The sequence below is a fragment of the Malurus melanocephalus genome, unplaced genomic scaffold (assembly GCF_030028575.1).
Source record: "Malurus melanocephalus ecotype Western Australia unplaced genomic scaffold, MMel_1.1 scaffold_17, whole genome shotgun sequence".
NCBI classification, from domain to species: Eukaryota; Metazoa; Chordata; class Aves; order Passeriformes; family Maluridae; genus Malurus; species Malurus melanocephalus.
In genome coordinates this window covers 3,577,312-3,596,970 of record NW_026623249.1, presented here as the reverse complement: position 1 = coordinate 3,596,970, position 19,659 = coordinate 3,577,312, and the positions used below count along the sequence as shown (strand labels likewise).

At 43.6% G+C, this 19,659-nt stretch overlaps 2 protein-coding genes across 4 annotated transcripts in view; both read right to left on the bottom strand.

Annotated features, from left to right (window-relative positions):
• SGSM3 (small G protein signaling modulator 3) overlaps positions 1-942 on the bottom strand; it is a 32,656-nt gene extending 31,714 nt beyond the window's left edge. The window contains exons 1-2 of one of the 3 annotated variants that reach the window (XM_057388869.1): positions 860-934; positions 27-76 (exon numbers count right to left, since the gene is read on the bottom strand). The gene's annotated coding sequence lies outside the window, so the exon portion shown is untranslated. Of the gene's footprint in view, positions 1-26; positions 560-859 lie in introns of those variants that run through there. The other 2 variants (XM_057388857.1, XM_057388864.1) reach the window with 2 other exon arrangements.
• A 2,409-nt stretch (positions 943-3,351) lies between these two features.
• On the bottom strand, positions 3,352-19,489 carry ADSL (adenylosuccinate lyase). Its single transcript, XM_057388847.1, has 13 exons — positions 19,285-19,489; positions 14,854-15,057; positions 13,701-13,745; positions 12,805-12,884; positions 10,896-11,067; positions 10,548-10,594; positions 10,067-10,157; positions 9,174-9,243; positions 8,000-8,147; positions 6,714-6,804; positions 5,795-5,884; positions 3,792-3,968; positions 3,352-3,497 (listed from the first exon to the last, which is right to left on the bottom strand). The coding sequence occupies exons 1-13, from the start codon at positions 19,438-19,440 to the stop codon at positions 3,411-3,413; spliced, it is 1,458 nt and encodes a 485-aa protein (XP_057244830.1). The 5' UTR covers positions 19,441-19,489; the 3' UTR covers positions 3,352-3,410.
• Positions 19,490-19,659: the final 170 nt, after the last annotated feature.

The window sequence follows — 19,659 nt, the reverse complement described above, 5'->3', positions numbered from 1 at the left end:
GGAAATTTCTTCTGTCCCATCCTTACCAGTTCTGTAAAGAGACATCAAGAGCCGTCCCGGAGCCCACAGCCACTGCCTGCAACAAGATTTAAATCTGCGTGACTGCGGCTCTTTGATCCCTCGGATATACATCACCAGGTACGAAGAATTACATCTGTCTTCTGCTCTCCTTCTAACATTTATTACAGCTGACAATCACAGGGCCTGCAGTATGTCTATCTCTGCCCATTGCCTAAAGGATACTGCCATATTTCCACCTCTGTTTCGTGACTATTCCTTCCCCCCAGCCAGACAGGAGACAGACTMTCTCTCTCCTCCGGGGCACCTCCGAAAAGGCGCAGGCGTGGAGAGCAAATGAGTATGGCAGAGCAGGACCCCCGGGAGTCGCAGCCACGAGCAGGAAGGAGAGGCGGGGTAGAGGCACGTCCCGGGGAGCCGGGGAGAACCCAGCGAGGGTAAGGGAGGAGCAGGAAGAACGTGCCCCAGGCAGCCGTCATGGAGAAGCGCAGCGTGGGTCACTCTCCGGAGCCAGACCCTGCGTAACCGCGGCCGGAGCACGGAGCCTTGCCCGGGCCGGGGGTCCCTCCCTGCTCCCCCGCCCCAGCTCGGCGAGCGGAGCCGCGGCCACGCGGTCCCGTCCCGCACAGCCCCAGCAGCGAGGCCGCCCCGGCCTCCGCTCCGCCCGAGAGAGAGCAAGGCAGGGTGGTGCCGGGGTGAGGGGTGCGCGGGGGACACCGCACAGGTGGCGCAACCCCTCCTGGGGAGCCCTCCCGGCCCGTGGGAACACGCAGGCCTGGGAGCCCCGGAGAGCGAGAGGCGGCCCCCGCCCGGCGCGACCCCCACCTGCCCCGGCACCCACCTGCTGCCGCCACCGCCGTCCCCTCAGGGCGGGCGCCCGGCCCCGACCCGGCGGCCCCACACGCCGCTGCCGAGGCGCATGCGCAGGATGCGGCGCGCGGCGCGGCGGTGGCTGTAGGCCGGGAAGCGCGGCCCGGCCGGCGGGGAGAGGCGCCAGGATGGCCCTGCTCACCACAGGCACAGACGGCAGAGACATGCGCCAGAACAACCCGAAGTGTGATCCAAGCTGTCACAAAATCACAGAATCAATCAGGGTGGAAAAGCCCTCTGAGATCATGGAGTCCAGCCTGTGACCGAACACCACCTTGTCAACCAGACCATGGCACTGAGTGCCACATCCACTCTTTCCTTAAACACCTCCAGGGACGGTGACTCCATCACCTCCCTGGGCAGGCTATCCCTATGTCTAATCACCATTTCTGTGAAATTCCTCCTAATGTCTAACTTAAACCTCCTCTTGTGTAACTTAAGGCTATGTCTTCTTGTCCTGTTGCTGGTTGCCTGGGACAAGAGGCCAACCCCTCTCACACCCCCCCGGCTACAACCTATTTCCAGGCAGTTGTAGCAAGTGACAAGGTCTCCCCTAAGCATTCTGCTCCCCTGGCTAAACCCCAGGTCCCTCAGCTTCTCCCCATCAGACGTGTGCTCCAGACCATTCACCAGCTCCACTGCCTTTCTCTGGACTCACTACAGCCCCTCAATGTTCTGAAGGGCCCAGAACTGGACACATGACTTGGTGTGGCCTCACCAGTGCCAAGCACAGGGGGAGAATTAGGAGCTGTACAGCTGAGAGCTGCTCCTGAAGCACTGCCTGGTGACCTCCTCCCAACAACCAAGGAGAGGGGAGAATTACATCTCTGGTGCCACTGCCAACTCTGTGGAAAAGTAGGAAGTCAGATCCCAAAACAAGGAGTACAAGTCTCCTTAAGGATTTRTATAGTCATGCTAGTTTTCTAGGGGGATGACATTTTGAAAAGGGTAACAAYGGTACAGAGGAAATTTCCAGGAAAACAAGACAAACAGCTCACAGCTGGCAGCCTCTATCTAATACAGACTTATTTCCAGATGAGGAGAGAAGATACATTAGCTGTTCTTCCTCTCTGCACAGGGTTGGTTTTTTTTAAGGAAGAAAGAGGACCAAAGAACGAGGACTTAACGCATCTGTCTGTTTTCTTTCTTGGCTATCCGTCTGAGTAATAGCCTGAAAATTACCAGTGCTCAATTAGAGTTATCCTTTTCAAACAGATGGCTAATTAAATGTTAATAGCACAAGCAAGCAAAATGTTTTAAACACCATAAAACTCACAAATGTTTGAGAAATTTTGAATGCCATTATCTAGGGGCAAGATTTAGCCAGAACAATCTCAATGGGGGGAAGATCACAGCCTGAAACTTCCCATTGCTCTGACTACGTAAGACAAGCATTTTGAAATCCTCTTTCAATAATGATGGCCTCAAGGACATCAGGTAGCTTCTTTCAATTAGTTCTGCTTTTCTTAATTCTCTTCAGCAGCCATGCTTCAAAAACCATCAAGTAATCCTTATCATATCATCTCTGAGGGTCTGAATAAATAACAGARGCAAGAGGGAGATTTTTTGTTGCACTGAAGCAGAAGAAATGCTCTATGATATAATAACACTGGGAAAAGAGATAAGGGGATTATTCCAGTTGAAGTCAAAGGAAGAAGAGTTCCTTCCTTTGTACTGAATGTCCAGTAAAACACACACGTTACAAAACAGATGATTCATGGCAGAAATAAAACCGATGCCTCTTGAATTTTTCTGGCATTCAATGAATTCCAGTATCTTTTTCCTTTCCKTATCAGACAAAACTTACTTGTAGTAGAGAACAACTCTGACATGCCAGAGTCCACCTGCCACTCAATATCAAGCACTTACAGCCAGCAACCACAATCTCAGCCAAAACACAATGACTGGTTTCTTACCCATACCTGTAAATATGGATTCTCAGAAGCTACAGAGCCACAGCTACAATATTAAACTAGGAAGGAGCACCAGTTTGATGGGCCAAGAAATTTGTCATGACCTCTCTTTTTCATTATTTCTAGTATTTTATTCTGCTTGCTCCCAAAATCACAGTTTGCTCCCTCAAATYTGAAAGCCCGGACAAACTTTTATCAACTTCTGAGACACCTGTGGAGTAAGCTTCAGGGCATGGAAAGAAATATGAAAATGGGAGTGGGCTCAATTCCCCTTACCTTTGTTCTTCAACAGTTAGTCTTACATGAATGTCGGGCAGCACCTGGCATTGCTCTTTAACAGTGGGCAGTGCTCTGTATGGGCCAATGAAAAGTGCTGTGATAAAGTTACCTTGTCACAATTGAGCTGASTTACTCAGTAACTCCGGACACTATAGATGCAGGCTTGACCAAACAGTAGACAAAGAATGAAAAGCCCATCTGGAATCAGGGTGGCTGTAAGGTCTGGGGGTTAAATGTACTGTAGAGAACCAAAACAACATGACAATAAATAGACCTGGGTCAATAAGGCTTTATTATCTTCCTGTATCCACACACTTTTGCAGACTAAACCTAAAGTGCCAGTTCAATTTTCCCACCCATCTTGCTTTGGTATGGAATCAGCGCTGGTCGAACCTCCTCCTTCAGGAACTTTGCCACCTGTTCAAGATGAGAAAGATAAAATTAGGAAAAGGGCTTGCCTCCTCCTCCCCACTCAGACCTGCTTGTCTCACTGGGGTCTCTCTTTCACAAAGACACCAAATGGTCTGGTATGTCCAGGGTCAAAAGTGTGAAGACACAGGGAAGAAAGCCAAGGAAATCAAAAGAGTGAAATGTGTCTTCCTTAGCAGTATGGCCACAGTTATATAACATGTACACTCYATAGCACACAAAAGGATGCGGGATTAAACTACACATGGCATTACAACCCATAGCTTCTTCCCACTACTTTACCTGTTGAGGAGCACGTCCAGTGAAGGAGGAGGGATCCAACAGGCTTTCAAGTTGTTTATGGATAGGGCTGAAGTAAGAATCAGCACGGACACGGGCTATGAAATCATTATCACCCCCTTCCTGTTTCACAACAGCTGCTGCTTGCTGAGAGAGAACCCGAATCTTCTCATGGCAATCCTGTAGGGGCAGGGGGAAGAAGATGGGAAAAAAAGTAATTCCATTGCTACTGAGCACATGTTCATCTCATTAACATGTGTGGGAGGGAAAAATATCCAAGTTTATTTCCCTGGACAGTGCAAAAAGGAGACACAGTTTGGACTGCTGTTTCTCACATGCCACTATATTAAAACAAAATTTTCTTAATCCTTTCACATCTGCCCTTTGAGGCTAAAACAGTCCAAATTTCACCTATGTTCCCTATTGAACTATAACATAAACTAATGACACTGGAATAATTTATACGTCTTCAAATTTCCCAAATAGTCTTATGAGTCACTACAGGGTTTTTTTTTTTTTTTAACTGTTAACAATGTAAACCCTCTAGAGATTTGGAAAAAGGAAAAGAAAAGAATCTGTCCAACTTAACAAGCAGTGAGACTTCACAAACCATGGCTTACATAAAGATAGACTGAGAAAAAAAACCCATTCCTTTGAAATTGATTGGTAAGAACAAGGGAACCCAACTGTAGTCAGGGACCACCTGCAAAATCAGATATTGCCATGCTGGTCCTAAAATACAGCCATGAAAGAATCTTCTTAAATGTATTATCCTAGATCTACAACTAGGACAAAAATGATCTCCTGTTTCCTCCATTTAAATGTCATTTTGCTCCAGACTGATCTKCCTCAGGTGAACAGATCTATCTTCTGGATGTTTAGGGGAGGGAGATGTTTAGTAGTGGGGAAAGTAAGTGAGTTTCTGTGCTATGAGGTGGGAAAGCCTAGAAAATGTGCTGYTCCAAAGTTCCCAGCACAGGAAAATAGAACATACGAGTGTGAATATGCACACCTACAAACGTACTAATCCCTATTGGTATGTAATTAAACAGCACCAGAAAGAAGGCAGGTCAACAAGAGGCACAAATGAATCAGCAAATATGATTCACATGATGTGACCCTTAATATCAGTCAGGAAGCTTACTCACTGACMCACTGACATCAGGGGAAAAAAGGATGCTTCCTGACTAATGTAATGGGTGATTTGCCACAAGTGTTTCAGAAAACTAGAACCACATATATTCTGCTCAAAGCTTCTATCAAACCATTTTGTTATTTTTGCAACTTTAACTTCTGTCCCTCTGTCCCTGATGTGGAAATCATCATAGAAGAAAAGATTACTATCTAAAAGGTAAGTGAAAATAAGATGTTTTATGAAAATGGAAATTTGATTATCAATTTTGATCTGAATTGTGAAATTAAATGATAAGGAAATACAATCTAATTGTGTCTGGATTTATTTACAAAGGAAAATATTTAATTTTAGTTTGCTCGAACATAGGAAACTGAGTGAAGATCTATAAACAAAGTGGTTAATATACTATACTGAGTTAGGGAAAAATGACCTATGAATGAGTGTTTCAGAATGGTCTTACGTGCTTTTTTGTTAACAGCACTGATTCATCCTCTTTTAATTTATAAGGTAGCCAACTGCCAACATGTTCCATTTAAAGAAGCCTGGCCTGTGTTCCAAGTTCCTTCATACACTTTAAAATTGAAAACGCCTACTAGTATCAAATACAAAAATAGGTCTTCTCCTTTTCCAGCACAGCCAGCCAGATTAGCTCAAACACAGAGTGTTCCTAAGAGAAAATAGGGATCTCCACAAGTGCTCTCCCCTCAGAGAGCAGAGYCTGGCTTTGCAACAGCAATGTGATTTTAATAACTCTGTGGGAGAAAGTGAAGAGCAGAGAAAGGTGAGATAGGAMAAGAGCCCAGATAAACTTGTTTCCCAGGAGACAAATATCAGGCCGCAAACAAAGGTATTTTGGACACTGCATTTGTACCTGACGATTGCCTCCAGCCTTCACCATCGCCATGATTATATTCTCTGTGGCCATGAATGGCAGCTCCTGCCGGATCCTTCTCTCAATCACCTTAAACAAAGAAAGAGAGGAAAAAAGAAACAGCATTATAGAAAGTCTATAGGCAACTGTGAAAACTTCACAATGAAGCTGATCTCTAGGACAGGACAATAGTCATAGAATCACAGAAAAGTTTGGGTTGGAAGGGACTTTTAAAGGCCATCTAGCCCAACCCCCCTGCAAAGAGTGGAGACATTCTCAACTGGACTAGACTGCTCAGAGCCCTGTCCAACCTGACCCTGAATGTTTCCAGGGACAGGGCATCCACCACATCTCTCGACAACCTATTCTAGTGTTTCACCACCCACTTTGTAATAAAACTTCTTTCCTRTATCATCTAAATCATCTGCCAGTTTAAAACAGTTACCCCTAGTCCTACTATAACAGTCCCTGCTAAAAAGTTTGTTGCCATGATGCAAAGACAAATTCACATTTTGAACTTAGCTCTGGAAATCCAGATACTGAAGTTGATAATATTAAGAAGCCATATCTTGTAAGAGACATTACTGTGGAAAATACGCACAGTAATTTTCTTCTAACCTGTAGTAAGTTACAGGACTGGATGAGATCTGTGTAGACAGTATCTTTTGCTGTTAAGTTCTACAGATCCATTCTGTAATTCAGGGGAAAATATCCTTTGTGAGAAGATTTTGATTTACTTTCTTTTTGGGGTCACAGAGGCCTGACATGTTTGTCCTACAAATGCAAGAATATGGCAAGAATAAAGCAAAATTCGGAAACCATCTGAACAGATAAAAATGTAATCCTCGGAGTGAGAACATTTAATACACTTTGGCACAGATGTAGCATTACCAAGGACATCCACTATCTCCTGTTTTACCTTTGGATACACCACGAGTCCCTCAGAGACATTCTGCAGTGTACTCAGGATGATGTCAGCTGTGAGGAAAGCCTCAGCCAGACACACGCGCCTACAAAACASATATACCCAGAGCCCTGGTTAGCAACAAGGGCCACATTCCAGTCCACCTAAGATCCTTCTGTTTTGTAAAAAAGTCTGTAAACAGCATTACTGGGGCCCTAACACTGGAGCTGCTGTCCTTTTTTTTTTCTTTTTGGTCAGTAGMGAGGGAGAGAAAAATGGGTGAAGGCACACACAAAAAACTCCAAGACAATTCAGTGATTACATGAGTAGGAAACAGRGCAGCAATTTACGGTAACTTAGTAACTTCCCCTATGTATTCTATGTTGAATGGTCTGCTACTAATCCTGATCCCACCCTCCAGGAGGAAGACATGCTGCATGCTCATACTGTGCCTGGCTGTGCTTAGTGGGGAATTTCCAAGGGAATCCATGCATTTGGTGAGGGCTTCCTCCAAGAAACCAGCTCCTGGTCACAAAGACTCCTGACAAAAAGGAAAGGATGGAAACAAGAGGAGTAGTGGGGACTGAGCTGTATCAGGCAAAATGATCTGTGCCACAGTGCAGCAAATACAGCATCATCCATTTGTGAGAGCAGGGCCTGGCCCAAACTAAAACGCAATCTTTTAAAATAGCCTAGTTCTTGACCTTGTGCTACATCTAAGCCCTCCAATTCTATGATAGTGTCTTAAAACAACTTTGCTGGGTTATAGATTGATAGAACTTTTTTTGGCTTGCTCGACTTCCAAAGCCCTATAACTTTAACTTTTTTTTAAAAAAAAATCCAAGGCACAGATAACCAAGACAACGTTCTTCAAAATTAAAATATATTTTTTTAGATTATTTGGAGGGTTAAGGTATTGAACTACTCTTTAAGAAGAAAAAAAAAGCAGARTCAAAAAACACACTCAAAAGAAGGAGGACAATTTGAGAAATGTGTGTACTGTAATACTGTGCTGTTGAAACAGGAAGATKGTGAAAGCAGTTTATTACCCTGGCTTCTGTATCCCTCCCTCCTTTCACTGCTGGTTTATTTTGCAGATCTTGAGACTGAAAAAAACCCTAACAGTTTTGATCTGATATTACAGAGGTAACCAGTCTGTAGCCTCCAGGTTCTATTGAGACTGCTTTTCATMAAGGTGATATCTCGTGGGTTTAGTTTAAAGGCAGTATTTTCTAAATAGACCAGAGGACCTTTCTGCACAAGGCCATCTGCAGTAGCTACACTGCACAATCTAAACAGACCTGTTGGCACTRTCATCCAGCGTTCGCTCAAACCACTGCACCGAGGCTGTTTGGAGGGGATCCATCACCAGTGTCATCAGGTGCCGAGCCAGGCTGCAGCAGCGCTCCGAACGCATTGGATTCCTCTTGTAAGGCATAGCACTGGAACCTGGGAAAGGAGGAAAAGGGATGTAAACAGGGCAGCAGCAGGAGTGCGTTCAGGAAGAAAAGATGGAGGAAAGAAAAAAGTGTCAGGAAACATAGTTCTGACKAAGGCCTAAAAACACAACAGTTTTCTAAGGGCCATATGGAATAATGAAAATGACACCACCACTTTCCCTTTCAGAAACATCCAAATGTGGGCAGAGAAAAAGTGAGAAGACATTTTTGTAATTCTGCAAAGCAGAAGTACTACCACACAAAAAGGACAAATAGCCTTACTCCTTAATGCAGTATTTAGCACCATTTCTCTAGGCTACCTGCGGCAATCTCAGCAGTGTTCAAGCCTCCATCTGCTCAATGACACTGTCCTTCCACGTCAGATACTTACACTGCCTGTTCCTCTAATGAATGGATATTAAAATCACCCACCGAATGTAGAATGGTACAAATATCAGACAGAACTAAGGCTTAATTTACTGRTTCAATTCTATACAACTGTTTAGGGGACCCGACTTCCAGCCAAGAGCRAAAACACTGCATTTCCTTTTCCCTTTGCTAGCAATGTCAAAATCACTGGTATTCTGGCAAGGGTGGAAGGGTCCACCCCWGTTTAATTGCTCCTGATTTGTCTGCTTATAAAGACCAAAATGCTAGGTTCAGCTGAAAACCTACTTTCCAGTCAGCTTCATGAGGACTGGAAAACGTTAAGCACTCTTCAGACCCAAGTCTTCTTCTCTAGGCAATGRGACATACATGGCTTCTTCTGCTCTGCCCCCAAACACAGGAAATGCACAGATCCAAATCTGATTTTAATTACTCAATATCCAGAAATATTTAGGTAAGGTGTTTTCTCTTTTTCCTTTTCTCCCCCTCTTGCTTTTTCTTTTAAAAGGACTTAAAATACTAACAATGTCAACTCTGGTTAATTTAAATTAACTTCTGCCAGTGGCATTTCTAAGTTTATTTAAAAGGCCACACCAACGTAAATGAAAGGACACATAGACCAGTCCAAGAARTATGTCTCATCGCTTACCAATCTGGTCTTTCTCAAAAGGCTCCTCTATCTCTTTCAGATTAGCCAAAAGACGAATGTCAGTGCAAATCTAGAAAGAAAGCATAAGAAATTAGGAAACAGAATCAAACTGTCACCCACCAATATATCTTACTCTTAATGCTCTTGGAGAATCTTTGCATCTAAGTGCACAAAGTAAACTGGAGGCAGTGAAAAACATGACAAAAATATTGACACTGCTATCGTGCTCCCTGACCTAAAAATGTTTGTCAAGAAAGCAAAGAAAACAGCACATCCACTGYATTATATGAGAACAGGACTCCAGTAGGTACAAATATTTGCARGGAATGGAAGATAGATCAGAAGAGAACACTGAAAATGCATAATAAAACTACACAGTGATTTGCAAACAGATAATGTGTGCTCACTGAACCGGGAAAARAAACAAAACAGAAGAAAATACCACAGATCACTTTGGCCCAAGAGGTGAAAGAGGGACAGAACAGAAAAAAAAATCAATGAAAAGAATCTACAAGGACARAGAGAATAATACCATTATCAGAAAGGCAATTAACTGGGAGCAAATGGTGAGATTTTAAAACTCATACACCAGTAGGAAAGACATTTACTCTAATTGGATCAATTTAGCATAGATTAGACTAATATCTGGTGTGTGAGTTGTTAAYCCATCTCAGAATCTGCTCAGTTAACTTGCTTTATTTGTCAGGTCTTAAGATCTTAAATCTCAAAGTACCAGATGTGTAGCCAGCAGTGAATTAACATGATCACAAAGAGAACAACTGAACAAGGGACAACGATATTTCTTCAGAAGAGCATTCTGCCCCATGAGCACCTTCTCTTCAAGATCTGCTATGTTTCTCCCTCTTTCCAGTGTATACAAGTAAGGTGCTCACCTTGTGTATAGATGCCCCCAGACTGGCCAGCACAGCCAGGACTCCAATATCCACCTTTCGACTGTAGGTCTGTCCTGTGACCATGTAAGCCCTAGAAACAGGCACAGAAGTTGCAGAAGTGTTCCAGCCAGACACTACAGAACTACAAGACTCTGAGCAAAGGGTGGCATGGATCTTGAGGTGGAGGGCTGYCACTCTGCCCTGATGAGAACTTTGGATTCAGGCTGTCAGTTTCTTGAGGCAGTGTGCAGATAGAAGAGAGGTAAACAGAAGAAAAATGGACAGCTCTGCTTTGACAGGGAGACAAACAGAAGTGGCTTATTTAGGAGGTGAAGTTTCATGCAGGAAAATGCACCTGGGAATGGAAGATGGCAAGGGGGAATAAGCAAACAGCAGCACAGATGATAGCGTGGCAATTAAGGGAGCGTGGGCCAACACTGCCAGCAGGAGTCACACATTTCTAAGAATGTTTGTTACATACCGCTTAAATCCTGCCTTTGCAGTCACTAATCTGTCCAGCTCTTCAACCTTGGGGTGAAGCAAAAAATGAAACACAGTTCAAAATACAACTCAGCAAGGTCAGCAAGAGCAAAAACAATGCTTTGCTTTTCTAAATTTACGGACAAAAATCTCGTACTTTCTGTGAAGCATCCCTTTCCAAATGCTGCTCACTTTGACACAGAGCCTCATCAGTGAGCCCCAGAGGGATCATGGTGCCCTTGTAAATTTAATGCCAGAATCCCCACAAAGAATTCCCTCAAAGAGAACAGCATTCCAGAATGGAAAATTGCCAAGACTGCAAGTCTGCACCCTGGGCTGTCTGACATACTTTGCTATGATCTCCCTCAAAGAGCTGCAAGAAGCTGGCTTGAGTGCCAGTGGTGCCTTTCACACCCCGAAAGCGCAGGTCATCCCGAGCCCGCTCCAGGTTCTGCAGGTCCATGCATAAGTCCTGAATCCACAAGCAGCAACGTTTCCCCACAGTGGTGAGCTGGGCAGGTCTGAAAACAATCAAGTACAATGTGACTCATTGAGGATTTGCACAAGCACCACACCTCACTGCTGAGACTGCCATTAAGAMCTCCCTACAGATTAGTTTCTCTGACTCATTTGAGCAGAAATTAACAAGATTTGGCTTAGATAGAAGGATGTACCAATGTCAGCAGTAAATAGTACTGAAGAAGCAATCATTCCTTTCAGGAATTAGGTGGAATTATATTACCAGAAAACAGCAACTGTGTCCACGTGCCAGGCAGGCACCCCCTGCCGGCCCACAGGGGCTGTGACAAACCCTGGGTGCATCTGTGTCCGACCCCAGTTCTGGTTACCCAAGGCATGGGGGGCATCCTGGCTGAATTACAGCACTGGTGCAAACTTCTCAGCATAGAAACATCTGCATTCACTTTGTGATTTGAAATTATTCCTCCCAGGAACTGTTCTTATTTATAAAAATAAATCTCTGTTCCTCAGTCTCTGGACAAATGCATCAACAATGCTGTCAGCCAACACATCTTGTTAGACCTCTACCCTGGAATAAGTAACTGCAAGCGTCAGCTATGTTGTCCCCCTGCAAATGCTTTGAGACAAAAACAGAACCCAGAAACTGAAATATTTCAAATTCTTCATGTGAACTCCAAAGAAAATCTCTATACTACTTAAAAAAACCATATGCATATGAACAAGGTACTCCTGATTAAGCTTAGACATAAAAAATAAACTTGTAAGATCTGGAAGCAGGGACAAGCAGTCCAGGAGGAATAAAAATAAACTATTCAACAATGCAGGGAGGGAGCAAACACAGCCCAAACCCCCCTGGATGAATTTAGCGTGGTATATGAAAGGCAACAAGACAGGCACCTGCAAGTACATAAGCAGGAAAAGGGAAGASTAGGGAAAACACAGACCTGATCATAAACAGAGCAAAGGTTCTGCTGACAAATGACACAGAAAAGGCTGAGGCATCAATTACAATTTCAGCTTGTATACACTTCTTGAATACTCCTCTGTCCTCTTTCCAAAAGCCAAAAGAAATCTAACCGAGCCTTCTCCAAAGAGCTGCAGATGAAGAGGGCCCTAGAACTAGAGCTGGTGGAACTGACATGGCATATACAGCAACACAATTAATCAGAGACTTGACCTGATGGTTTCRCTTTCTTTTGGAAGAAATGTTGAAGTGCCACACACTGAGTCTGACATGACCTGTGCTTAACTTCCCTGCCTCTGCTATTCCATATCACTGGGGTAGAAGATCCAGGCTTACCTCAGGGTGTAGTTTCATGCTTCTGAAAACAGTGTTCATGAAGCAGGAGATTAAACTACTCCAAGAACAGAACCACCCAGCCCTCACAGTCCTTTTCCAGTAGCTGTAGTAACAAGTAGCCATTAAAAAAACTTTCTAGGATGCAGTTGAAAATAACTTAGAGAAAAACAAAGAAAATGTGACTGGAAGACAGGCTTAATGCAATTCCTAGTCATGCTTTTTTGATACAGCCCAGAACATGCAATCTGTGTTTGTCTGGAAGTCATCCTTTATGAAGCTGTGTTGAAGCAACTGCTGACAGCTAGTCAAAGCAACAGTCCAATTTCCAGAGACAAGCCTGGAGCCAGGCACATATGCCTTTTCTGAACCATCAACTGTCACTGGTCAGAGAAAGGAAAATGGATGAGAAAAGAGAAGTAGCAGGTCAATTTAACCAAAGCATAGACAACAAAAGGAAGGAAGGCTGATGGCTACTTACTGGTAGTGAGTGAAGCCCAAAGCAGGCATGTCAGCATACTTTTCAGCAAAGTCGGCCAGCCGGCTGATCACCCTTGCGAGCTGGTGGAAGTAGGAATGATAGAAAACAGGTGGAATGAGAGAGAAAAAAACCCCAAACAACATAGCAGAAGTTAGCATGCTTAAGCACAACATGGTGAGAAAAAAGGGAGGGAAACAACTGTGCAGGGAGGGACAATTGTGCAGGGAGAGACCTTGAGGGACAACTGCGCAGCCCCCTCTAATTGCACAATACTATGTGTTTCAGTTTTTCAGGGCATGTATGCAATTTCTGCTTGCTAGAAAACTCAAGCAAGAGCTAACACAAGTCACTGGACTTGTGCTCAAACTAGCCTGATCCTCATGGCCAACCTGATTAATCCCTGGTTGGTTCATCCTTGGGYATTTTCTTCATTCCTGGAACTGGTCAGAAATAAAGCTGCTTTGGATATAATTGACACAAGTAACAGTCAAGTAACAGAGAACAAATTGGATGCAAACTCATTTACTGCATTACACTCCTATATTTGACCTCAGAAAATTGTATTATATAGTTTCTTGAATGCTGACACACTCCTAGGAATATAGCTAAGGGTAAGCCAAAGATAACCCTAAAAACAATACAGTTGCTTTCTGAAACTAGTATCTGTGGCACAGATAAACAAAGAACTGCTTTTAATTCCCACTGTGAGCAAAGAAGCTCTGGGGAAAGACTTGAGAAAGGAAAGGAAGGTAACTCTTCACTTTTTTGAGAACAACCCAGGCAGATAACTCCTCCTAGCTTCCCACAAAGGTTTAGGAAAATCCAAGTTAAACACAGGGTATGCACAGGATATGAGTGCTCCATAATTCTGTGACACTGCAGAACAGTCTTCTCACCTTGGGTAGCAGCAATTCAAACCCATCACGGAGGACAATCAGATCCTGAAAGAAGCAAAGAAGAGGCCATGTCTAAGGGATCAGACATTAACGGTTTCTCTCAGAGAGGACATAGATAACTAAAATAAGTTTTGTTGACTCAAAAGTCTCCTCTTAAAACAAACGCTTCATTTTCCTTCTTGCAACAGAACCTAAATTCTACTTGCTTAAGACAAAAATGCTGGATCCACCATTGCTCCTTTTATACTATCCATAGAAAGTCAGAATAAGTGGTGAAAGACATATTTCCACCAAGGCCTATGAATGATTATTGTGAGATTCTTGGGATTGCCCATGGAATGGCAGACTAAATCATACAATCCAAGTGGAAAATACAGGCACTGTACGCTAAAAACAGGAGGAAAGTTAAGTGGATCGATGAAGCATCAGCTGTCTTTACTCTTTCTTTTGAGACTGAGGGACAGCTGTGTGCAAGTGTCACAAGGAAGGTGGTACTACTCAGAAGCTAAACAGTTTTGCAACGGAGTAGAGAAAAAATAATCACAGAACAGCTTCTCATGTGACAAAAGCATTTGTGAAGTTTCAACAGCTTGAGCAGTGGAACATACACTGAGAAACCAGGCTTCAGTTTGCACTCATTTTTAGACAAAGTTTTTCACAAATATTTTAAAGTTCTATAGAAGGGCAGAACTTCTTTTTTCACTTATCCATTCTCTTGGCTGCTGAAAAGCTTGGTTTACCCTGAATTACGCAGAGGCTCCCTCCAAGCAGCAGTTCAAAGCTCATGGGCCTTGTTCTCTAAGTCAGTGAACTCCTGGCCCAGTGGTATAACTGATAAATTACACAGTTCAAATGACTCTTCATGTGTTTGCAAGTCCCCTCTTATCTCCTTGAATATTTAACATGTAAGCAGAGGTTAGGGAACAGTTTCCAGACAGGTCTTGCTTCACTTCTAAAGAAAGAAGGCAAGCAGAGCATGCCTTCCTAGGCAGCCAGGTTTAAGAACTGAATTAACTTCAACAATAAAATTAACAAAAAAGTCTCCAAAATGTCTTCAATATTTTATAAGGAAAAGTTTATAGAGAGCTATAAAATAAACAACTGTAGCTTTGTTTTGCCTAGCTCTAGAGGCAGCAAATGGGAAATATATTACCGTGTTATCCCCTACGTAACAGGAAGTTGCTCCAAGATGAATGATGGCTGCAGCCTTTGGACAGCAGTGGGCAAAGGTGTGTACATGGGCCATGACATCATGACGCAGCTTCTTCTCTTCCTCTGCTGCCATCTTGAAGTCAATGTTGTCCAGATTTGCTTCCATCTCCTGTATCTGCTCATCTGTAATAGGAAGCCCAAGGGACTGCAAAAGGAAAGAACTTTTTATTGCTTTTTCTCTTTCAAAACACACTGAGACAGAAGCTGTAGAAATAATTTAATTCCATATGACATCTCTCAGAAGTATGGCAATTTGGTATAATCGACCTGTAACAGCAAATGCTTTTATTCAAGGGCTCTCCAACCTTTTCTAATAGKATAGGACAGTCTTCATTCTTAAATGTTCCTCCTGAGCTTCATACTTTCCTCAATCACATAACATTCCTGTGAAAACTAGAAAAATTAAAACACATGGGGAGAATGGATATAAAAACAGTATAGCTACTCTTCTCTTAATGATGTTCACTTTTTGGGTAAAGAAAAATCCAGCTACCATGTAACTATATAGTTTGTGTCAGGAAAAGCTCTCTGGATCACAACCAGACCTGCGCAACTGTAAACAGAGGGCTTATAAAACATGTATACTTTTCCCTATGTTCTATGTTTGTATCTTTTCAAAAGTCCTGATGTACCTCATCTCAGACTGAACAGGAAACCTTGTGAAATCAATTGCTTGATCTGGAAGAAGGAGATTAGTGCTTCTAGTTCATGTTCAAAACCAATAGCTAGAGCTTTTCAGCAAGCTGACTTAAAAACAAAGATATCCGACCACAAGATTACACACTGGTATAATTCTTGCACAAGCTAATTAAGATGAAATAAAAGTATTTTCCTGATACTGAGAAGTTAAAAGTCTCACAATGAATTTGGCACTGTTGCCTTTTCCAAATTAAATTGCTACTGTCCTGTGCATTAGTAATGAGAAATCATCAACCAGGAATTTCCCAGGATTCAGAGTATTTCAAAAACTGGTTCTGTTCTGAAACAGACTTACTGAAAAAATGTTTTGCAGATGTGGAACCTGGAACTGAAGAAGACAGCAGGTGACCTCAAGGTCCTTATCAGATCATTAGTACACAAACTCATGATGTTGCAAGCATATACATGACCATTGAGTGCCCAACTAAATGAGGAAAAAATCTGGCCCCAGACTGCYTCTTTGAGCACACTGGTACAGATGGTAACTGCCTAAAAGCACAGGCARCTCAGCAGGCAACACACACTGGTGCCATGATTAAAATCGCATGCCTTGCTCAGACATCCATGATCCTTTGGGAAAAGCTAACCACAATACWTAGGAAAGAAACAACCCCCCAAAAAGGGATGACACAGGAACACATGCCAAGACAAATTATGTTCTCATCTGTCCACACATAACACGTGAGGCCTCTTCCCAATGAGATTTTCCTGGTATTGGCAGTACCTTAGGAAGAAAATCGAATGTCCTTCAGACCTGTGTACCTAAGAAAACCAAGTAGGAGAACAACAACACGAGGGAGAACATAAGGTTTTCCCCAAAGCATCACAGGTCAGAGAGGTGCTCTCTGGACTGTGCTTTTAGGGTGTAATTTCTCTGAGACTCTCTCAATATTCTGATGTGCCACTCTTAACAGCTACAAGTGTTCATCACTATTCTTAAAGGATGGGGCAGAGCAGGTGGATGACATGGCACAGCTCTTGCACACAGAATGAGAACACTAGGCTGCTCATCATATAAAGAACATATGACYGAAAAATAATGAAACTTGAACTGGACGGACAAAACAGATGGAGGGTTACTACAGAAAGAGAGAAAACATTTATATTTCACATGTGCAAAACATATCGCAAGGCAGTTTGATGCTGTAGGATGTCAAAGCTACTCCTATGAGAAGGGAGAGCTCCATAAAATTTATACTTGACTTTCAAATACAATTAAGTCAAGAGTTCAAGATAAAAAGTGTCAACAGAAGAATCATAATACAAAGGAWTTTATGTCAAAAAGTTAAACTCAATTTTTGGGATGGGTATAAATTCAGACACTTCAGCTCTTAACCCRGACTTTAAATAACTGTAATTTGGGAAAAGATAAGCCTTTCTYACTAATCACATGCTTTGCTGTGTCTGCTCTTTCAGGCTCCTGGTATTGTCTGCTGAAAGAAGCAAAACACTCTACTGACTTTCTGCCCAATTCAGTTTCTACAGGAATATTTTTTCTCTTCTTATCTCACATATTCCAAATGGACCATTTGAAAATCTCACCTATTAAATAGAGTGAATATTGAAGGCATTTGCCTGGTCCTATATGCGACCTAAAATTTTATCACTAAGTTGCATGTCCTCCCTCTTACTAATACCCAAAACTTACAGAAAATCTATGGTTAGATCTTCCCAGACCTGATTTATCAGAAAAGTATTGGCCACAGTTCTTTTGTTACTTTTTGGTTCTAATGTATCTGAAAAGATATGCTATGTATCTTCAATAAGAATGACTGAAGAAGCAACACATTAATGTCTTCAAAGTGAGGATATGTACTACAGTAAATTACCATAGTTAATTTATTACTTGGTATTTGGATTGGTTTTCTTTTTCATAGAAATACTACACATCTACAAGGAACCTAAAGAAACTGCCGCTATCTGTAACAACTGATCACTGACAGAGRTAACAGGTGCTGAAAGTAACTGACTCTTCCTCCAGTAGTCCAGTGCTGACATTAGATCACAAACTGCTCTGGAATGAGCAGACAGATAAAAATAGTAGTCTCCTTCTCCCACTATGAGAAGAGACCGCAASAAGTTTTAAGATCTATCCCTACTTTCTGGGAACAAAACTCGGGGCGGCAATGGGAGGGAATGCAACGGTCAAGAGATAGGGTAGTCCAGAGTTCAGGGCTTGGGMGTGGAAACCTAGAAGCCTCAAACTGGTTCTTTCAAGCAGATTGCTTTTTCTTACGGGGCCACTCACAATGCTGATTTTCATCAGAAGAAAAATGATGATTATCTGCTGGAATTGATATGTTTGAATTGTCATGCTTGGAACACGCAAAGCTCCTCAAGCACCTATTCACAGTACTGGCACTTTCTATACTAGATGAGATTTGCAGCTTTCTCACTCCAGCAACTGAAGTGTGACAAAATCAGGCATGTGTGGTACTTCAGAAGGTGACTCCTATTGAGCACAGCTATATAATTACACATTTGGTTCAGTGTATTATTGATGAAGCTGCTGTAGTGACATGATCCTTGTAGAGAGAAAGAACATTAATGACACTGTGCACTGCTCGTTCATTCTCCAGCACAGTACTTCTCTGCCCTTGTATTATTAGCAACAGCCAGACCTAGTGCCTGGATTGCTTCCTAACAAAACCAGCATTTTGGAAACAGAAATTGGGCTCTGTACAAAACAAATAGGCATCATTTTGAGTCTGAAAGCTAAAACCATTCTGTCAGAAAGTGTGGAGATTTTGTGCATATTTTTTTTTTCGAGAACACATTATAGCTTTTTCATTGGTCAAAAACCTGGTTAAGAGTCACAAGAAATCGTTAGTGCATCTTAAAAACTGTGTCTCAGTTAGGATATAATAATGCTGTACAGGTATCCCTGATTAGGACCAAAGACAAGGCCAGAAGTTTTAGCTTAAACTACATGTTAAAAAAAATTAACTTCATATACTCTACTAACACAACAGCTTGCAATATATGGGCATATTCTTAGTTGCTGCTTCCTAATAATAGAATTAATAATATTAAATACCCAATCTTTCRTGGTATTATTTGTTTTGTGGCACTCAGCCTACCACTACTTGTGGGGTAAATGTTCTGCTCACTTTGTAAACTTATCTCGGGAAAAAGGGCTATCTAGAAACAGCTGGCTGCAGATGCAAGGGGTGGTCCGGTTGGCACGGTCTGACAGCCATCGGATTGAACGGGACAGTGGACTTCATCCATCACACCTCCTGGAAAGCAAACAGCCGAGCGCTCGGGAAGGACACCGATGTTTGCTCAAAGGCAACCCCTCAAAGATTGCTCAGCAGAGTTTTTGCAAAACAAATTTTACAGTGCAGGCAAAACCGCAAGGGGGAATGTATGAGACAAGCAGAGATGATTTGCTGAGGGGCGACAGGTACGCGGAGGATTGTGAACAGAGAGTTGGGTAACTCTGAACTCGCACAGCCCCCACCCCCCTTTCCTCCCCGGAACACGACAAGGGGCGCCTGGAAAGTTGCTCTGGTCGGTTTTCCCCCCCTCGGTCTGACGTCCCGAGAATAACTCCGACAAGGTACGGCCGAATCCCGCTGGTTCCCGGGACCTCCTTCGCCAGAGTCCTTAAGGGAATCGGGACGCGAAGACGCCCCGTCGCCACACTCCCCCCGCCCTGTCCCGCCGTTACCTTCTCAGCCTGGGCAAGGTAGAGCCAGAGGCGGCGCCAGGTGCCGAACTTCTTCCTCTCGCTGAAGTTGTAGGCCATCTCAGCGCTGGCGTAGCGCGACACCAGCGGGGAGCGGTAGCGCGCCATCACGTCCTCCTCCTGTCCGGGGGCCGCCATGGCAGCAGCGGTAGCGGTAGCGGGCAGCGCTCGGGGCCGCGGGCAGCGCTCGGGGCCGCGGGCGGCGCGGGATAAACGCAGGCAGAGGCCCCGCCCCCGAGCGCTCAGCGGGCCCCGCCCCCGAGCCCAGGGCGGGCACGGCGCCCCCGCGCGCCCGGAGGCCAACGCGGCCGGAGGGGCCCCGACACGGCCGCGGGACACAAAACGAGCAGAAAACAC